Raw genomic sequence first — 7500 nt, forward strand, 5'->3', positions numbered from 1 at the left:
AATAATAATAATAATAATAATAATAATAATAATTGACCAATGGTACAGAGGATATGGCTAAGACTCTTCGAACAGTGTAGAAGGACCGGTTGATTCTCTTTGGCCACAAAGTAAAAAGGAAAAAAAAAGTAGAAAATCAGGATAAAAAACCAAAAGACCAAACATGGCACCACGGTGTCCTTGATAAAACTGGAGCAGATTTATTTGGACGAATATCTTTTGGCATTTGATTTCCATTATTTCCCTTCTTTATCTATGTCTTTCTTAAATAAATTTGTATATAAAATATTATTAAGATTGATCTACGTAATATTACACAAGTATTAAATTTAAGAATAAAAACAAATGGTATAGTTTCATCTTTCGGATAACAGGAAATAAAATAAAAAGGAGAATATCTACAAAGGTGCGGCTCTGATCATAACGGGTCTCTGGAAGATGTGTAAAAGAGGGTGTGGATTTCCTGCGTTCATATAAAAGGGCGCTAGACCATCCCCAAGCAAGCCATTTGGTCTTCAGTAGCCTTTTGCTTCAAAGGAGTTCAGAAGCCACGAGCCAGAAGATTCATCATGAACAGCTTGGTATGTTAAAAGGTTCTCTTGGAATTCGTAGTTTGAAGAATTGCTGGCTATTAGGGAGTTGAAGATTTTTCAACTCTTTTCAAGTAGATTATTCCTTTTATGTTCTTGAGCTTATACTCTAATATCTTTTTGGTTTAAGATTCTCCAAATACTGGAGGTCGAAATGTTAGAGATTTTCAAAGTCTTGGTAGGGGGGAAATTGGACAGTATTTTTAAAAATAGATATTTGTTTACCTTTAGAGGCTAATGTTCTTCCAATATTTGGTAGGTTGAAGGGTATTGCAACGTTAAAAAATCTACTGTTTTCTATCGAACATTCTTGGTTTATTGGCGAACTAGTGATTCTCCAATCTTCAATAAATGGTAGGAATAGAATTTGTCTATTACTGTAAAAATAGGAATTTCCTGGCTATTAGTAGTTTGAAGTTTCTCTATCCGTTGGCAGACTCAAATCTCAAATTATTAAATAGGTAACGTGATTAATGGTACGCTCAAGTTTATCGAAATGTTGGTAGGTTGCATGTTGAAGATTCTACAGCTTACATTAATTTGAAAGCAAATTCAAACTTTTTCTCGGAAAGTTTGGAAGGATATCATCAAGCACGTCATAAATCTTGAATGAAAATCTTAATAGAATATTTACAAGGGAAAAAATTTAGGTTCTCTTTATTGTAATATAAATAGTAATATAAATCTCAAAGAAGGTAAAGTATCTTGCAAATTTTGAAATATAATTTGAGTCCAATGTTTCCATTTGATGAGGTATATATTTTTTATATAATATGACTGAACCCATTGAGTCCCTTAGCAATATAATTTAATGAAGATAAAACATATCAAATCAAATTTTCCCCTTAACACAAATCCTTCAATATTCTATTCTTAGCCAGGGTTTTTTACCATTCATCATCATAATCATCTTCTCCTACGCCTATTGACGCAAAGAGCCTCAATTAGATTTCGCCAGTCGTCTCTATCTTGACCTTTTAATTCAATACTTCTCCATTCATCATCTCCTAATTCGCGCTTCATAGTCCTCAGCCATGTAGGTCTGAGTCTTCCAACTCTTCTAGTGCCTTGTGGAGTCCAGCTGAACGTTTGGTGAACTAGCCTCTCTAAGAGAGTGCGAAGAGCATACCCAAACCATCTCCATCTACCCCTCAGCATGATCCCATCAACATATGGCACTAGAGTAATCTTTCATAGTTTCATTTCTAATCCTGTCCTGCCATTCATCTCCCAATATCCTTCTTAGGTCTTTGTTCTCAAATCTACTAAATCTATTGAAGATTGTTTCATTGTCATACCATGACTCATGTCCATAGAGTAACACCGATCTCCCTAAACTGATATATAGTCTAATTTTTATATGTAATTTCAGGCGATTTGATTTCCAAATTCTACTTACCATAGCCATTGTCTGATTTGCTTTTTATCAATATTTCACTACACTCTAATTCTAAAGACCTTGTATTGGAGATCATAGTTCATAAATTACCATTACCGTTATAATCATTTTGATAATGTTTTCCTGTTCCTATCACAGGTCTTACTATGTGCCCTGGTAGCAGGGGCCAGTGCCTCAACATTCTACACAGGCCTCATGGGTCCCTCAGGACACATCAGACCCGACGGAACCGGTGTGCAATTCACTCGCGAGGAAGCGGATAACATCATCCTCGTAGGACCCTCTGGCGTTGTGACCAGGGATGGAAACAACCTGCAACGACTCCCTGACCATACCAGAGCCAAGAGAAATGTCGGCTACGTCAACGCCAAGGGCAGCATCGGCTACTCCGGAGTAGTGAGGACCGACGGTACTATCGAAGCCTTCTCTCCAGCTGACATAGACAACATCGTGCTCTTTGGACCCTCCGGTGTCGTCACCAAGGACGGCAGGAACTGGCAACTGGATGAGAACCTGAACATCCGCAGGACCAAGAGAAACGTCGGCTACGTCAACGCCAAGGGCAGCATCGGCTACTCTGGAGTAGTGAGGACCGACGGTACTATCGAAGCCTTCTCTCCAGCTGACATCGACAACATCGTGCTCTTTGGACCCTCCGGTGTCGTCACCAAGGACGGCAGGAACTGGCAACTGGATGAGAACCTGAACATCCGCAGGACCAAGAGACACCTCATTGGCGATTCTGGACTCATTACCAGGGATGGCACTCCCGTGCAGTTCAAGAGGGCCGGAGTGGAAATCATTCTCGAGGGACCCTCCGGTCTCCTGCTATCTGACGGCACCCAGGTGCAGCTCCGGTCAAAGAGAGACGTGGACCAATACGGCCACCGTTATGGAAGTTCTGGAATCGTCAGCAGCGCCGGAAGACAGTTCCAGCTTCCACACGGTGCCACAATTGTGAGCGCTGGTCCCTCTGGAGCTGTTCTTTCTAATGGAGAAAATATTCAGTTCTAAAACGGTTGACGGCACATTTCGAAATATCCTGCACCTTTATTCTGATATATTAGTCCATACTCTATGAATTCACTTGGTGATACCCCTCTTGTATTAATTCTTTCATGTATATACTATCAACATGAATAAATGTATTAAGCATTTCTCATTCGAAAAACATATCATTTATTTTACTATCCCTTGAGCGTATCAATAATTAGGTTTATTACGATTCTAAGAATAAAATATTTACTTATATATTTATACATTTGCATGTACAGTATATACTTATATTATCATTGGGCCATTTGCTTAAATATGGACAATGCTCACTATAAAAATAACTCGAGCCACTGCCAAGTGTCACTTAAATGTTGGAATGAGAATGAAAACACTATTCTGAAGAAATTTATGAAATCAGACTTTTCAAACACTTACTGCATATAGAAAACTCATCTTGAGCATGTCAAAATTGCTAACATACATTATACATGTACACTAATTGCATGCACACACACACACACACACATATATATATATATATATATATATATATATATATATATATATATATATATATATATATATATATATATATATATATATATATACACAGACATGTATATAATATATATTTATATACATAGATACGTATATAATCATATATATACACACACATAAACATATATATATATATATATATATATATATATATACACATACATATATACATACACATTATATTCAGCGTTTATGCGTTAGTCAAAGTACATTAACTGAATAAAAATCTACTTAACGGAATCATACGGAAATCTTGGTCTACATAATTTAGCAATAGACACGAAATAAGGCTTTCAAAATTGTGAATTAAAACGTAAAATTAAATATAGACAAAAGGACGGGAAACTGGAGCTATTTATTTCAATACACCATTTCTGTTGTACGACAGTTTACACATGAGCTTTTCTAATCATTGATAAATTTTAGTTTATATATATATATATATATATATATATATATATATATATATATATATATATATATATATATATAAATAAATATATGTATGTATATATATAAATATATATATAAATTATATACACACACATCAATATATATATATATATATATATATATATATATATATATATATATATATACATTATATATACATTATATATATATGCATATATATATATATATATATATATATATATATATATATGTGTGTGTGTTATGAAGTAAATAAAAACAAACAGAAGGTTCATGAAGACGACTCAATATTTGGCAATAAAAATAATTTAATGATCGCACGGAGTTGATGGGGTTTTAGAATAATATGCCAATATCCCAGTCATTAGATTTATGATGTTAATGCCCTTGCTTGGTTAGTGGCAAATGGTACATAGCTTATTGTCGGACATCTAGAATTTGTATGTCGAGTATATATTCTTCTTTGTCTGCATCTTTTCCCACATTATGTGGGGTCGATGTTTCTGGACAGCGTTCTCCATCTACCTCTGTCCCACACTTCATCATATATATACCCTAGCATTAATTCTAATCTCACAATTTCCTCTGGTCATATTGGTTTTGGCTAATTTTTCATGGATGTATCCCTTCCTACCGCCAACCCTCCCCATTTACCCGGGCTTGGGACCGGCACCAAGTTGAGGCTGGCTTGCCCCCCTCAATGTATATACTGTTGAAAAAGAAATGAACATGGGCAGGACATATATTGAGAATGACAGATATTAGATGAACAAGAATATTAACAGATTGGGCCTTTAGAGATGACAAACGAAGCAGGAGAAGGAAGATAAGACGATGAATTGACGAGCTAAGAAAATTTGCGGGTATAAAATAGAAGAGATAGATTATAAACAGGCACTTGTTGAAAGATAAAATTATGTCTAAGGCCTTTGTCCTGCAGTGAACTAGCAACAGATGATATATATATATATATATACACACACACATACATACATACATATATACACATATATATATATATGTATATACAGTATGTACATGAGTGTGCGCAAGGTGCTATACAGTAATAGAAGGTAGGTACAAGTCTATACGAACAGATCTTATTTCCAAATGAAATCCTCAATAAACTAATCTGCACAAACGAATACGAGAGAGAGAGAGAGAGAGAGAGAGAGAGAGAGAGAGAGAGAGAGAGAGAGAGAGAGAGATTCTAATGAATAATAATTTATCATTACTCATTCCTCCTTATATGTAAACCATATTATAGGCCAAAACTTACATAAAAATAATTTCGTTAGCAGTGTTTAGACATTATTCTTCAGGTGGGACAAGGTGCTCGAATTAGAGTCGAATGATATTTATGATATGACTACTCAGCTTAATTTCCGCTGATTAGGCAATAAAGATCATGTGATTATGTTATCGGACTTAAAATAACCCAAATCTTATGCAAGAGGTTGCGTTGCTCTGCTAAATACTCCTACAGTATTATTATTATTATTATTATTATTATTATTACTATTTTGGTGAAAATAATGGCTGCATCAGTTGCATTGATCTTATACTCCATTATTTTCAACAAAACTTGCCTGAAAGAGGGTCTACTACCGAAATATATTATTATTATTATTATCATTATTATTATCATTATTACTAGCTAAGCTATCAATTTTTACGGTAATTTCGGTATTACGACCTTATTATTATTACTTGCTCAGCAGGATGCTAAAAGCCCAGAGGTTCTAACAAAGAAAATAGCCCAATGAGGAAAGTAAAAGAGGAAATTAGAATATTTTAAGAAGAGTAAAGACATTAAAATAAATATCTCCTATATTAACTATAAAAACTTCAACAAAACAAGAGGAAGAGAAATAAGATAGAATAGTGTGGTTGAGTGTACCCTCAAGCAAGAAAACTCTAACCTAAGGTAGTGGAAGACCATGGTACAAAGGCTATGGCACTACCCATGACTAGAGAACAATGGTTTGATTTTGAAGTGTCCTTCTCCTAGAAGAGCTGCTTACCATGCTTAAAAGTCAAGGAATTTTGGAAATTTTTAAGGTAATCTAAGCTAAAATGTGCAGCATCTAAGGTAATAGCTACGCGTTCAAGTTTAAACCCTGACACCAAGTAACCTTTCAGAACATCGCTAACCAAACATCACAGCCTTGCCATCTTGCATATGTTTATCATCGACTGTAATCGTTACCTTCAATGCCGTGGCCTCCCTCTTCATCGCGTTACTGAATCATCTTTGGACCAATCACCCAAACACGGAAGGATAAAAGGATTTTATCCCTCCCTGGTTGCCTGCCCCGTGAGGGGGGGGGGGGGTGAAGGGTGAATAAGGCCACAGCGGCTGGGTGGTAACATAACAAATATGATGAATGTCTAAGCTTATGTAACATCAGACACACCGATTTATCGTCCAATTTAAGGTTGTGATGGCCTATGATAAACGTCCCTGTCTAGCGTTCTGTCGGGCTGGAGTTGGAGTAGCGCTCAAGCTAGATAGTTTCTTCTCGTAATGTCTATAACCTAACCATCCTTAATGATGGGGGTTTTGGGGGAGCCTATAGGTTTACTTGTTGAGTCATCAGCAGTCATTGCCTGGTATTCCCTGATTCTAGCTTTGGCTAGGGTGACGTGTCTGTCCCTTGCCTCTGCTATTCATGCGCAGCCTTTCAAATAAATAAGAGTTACATGTCAGGAATCTCGGCATTATTCTTTCATTTATCATCATTACTTTGTAAATATTTCCTCGGTCTTTTTATTGTTTTTCTTTTTATCCGTTCATCAGAACAGGCGGAAATACCAATGACAGTAGTTGCGAAATCAGAGACTACAGTAAACTATTATTATTATTATTATTATTATTATTATTATTATTATTATTATTACAAGCTAGGAAATACCAAAGTTGGACAAGTAAGATGTTATAAGCCCAAGGGCTCCAACAGGGAAAAATAACCTAGTAAGGAAAGGAGACAAGGAAATAATCAAGTACAAAAGATGAATAAACAAAATAAAATATTTCAAGAACAGTAAGAACATTAAGTTAGATCCTTCTCATAAAAAAAAAAACAAGAAGAAAAATAAGATAATATAGTGTGCCCGAGTGTACCCTCAAGCAAGAAAACTCTAAACCAGGACAGTGGAAGGCCATGATACAAAGGCTATGGCACTACCCCGTATACAGTAGACTTCTCAAATTCTGCAGTTATTATAATTTCTCTTTACTCTTACTACTAATCTGCTTTCGTAATGGATGAAAACAGTTACTTGCATTGTGCAGGAATGCGTAACCAATTAATGTCACGTTTTTTTCATTAGCTATGGTAAGTAGCTCTCATGTTCTCTAGTCTTGGGTATGGCCACAGCCTCTGTACCATGGTTTTTCACTGTCTTGGGTTAGAGTTCTCTTGCTTGAGGGTACACTCAGGCACACTATTCTGTCTAGTTTCTCCTCCCCTTGATTTCTAAGTTTTCATAGTCTATATAGGAAATATATATCTTAATGTTGTT

The 7500-nt window shown here is 35.6% G+C and overlaps 1 protein-coding gene and 1 long non-coding RNA gene across 2 annotated transcripts in view; one reads left to right on the forward strand and one right to left on the reverse strand.

Annotated features, from left to right (window-relative positions):
- Positions 1–7500, reverse strand: part of LOC137630990 (uncharacterized) — a 326533-nt gene that overhangs the window by 230557 nt on the left and 88476 nt on the right. The gene's annotated exons all lie outside the window — the stretch shown is intronic.
- On the forward strand, positions 438–3162 carry LOC137630984 (uncharacterized). The gene is made up of 2 exons (XM_068362515.1): positions 438–581; positions 2128–3162. The coding sequence occupies exons 1-2, from the start codon at positions 570–572 to the stop codon at positions 3001–3003; spliced, it is 888 nt and encodes a 295-aa protein (XP_068218616.1). The 5' UTR covers positions 438–569; the 3' UTR covers positions 3004–3162.

Source organism: Palaemon carinicauda, chromosome 39 (assembly GCF_036898095.1).
Source record: "Palaemon carinicauda isolate YSFRI2023 chromosome 39, ASM3689809v2, whole genome shotgun sequence".
Taxonomy (NCBI): Eukaryota; Metazoa; Arthropoda; class Malacostraca; order Decapoda; family Palaemonidae; genus Palaemon; species Palaemon carinicauda.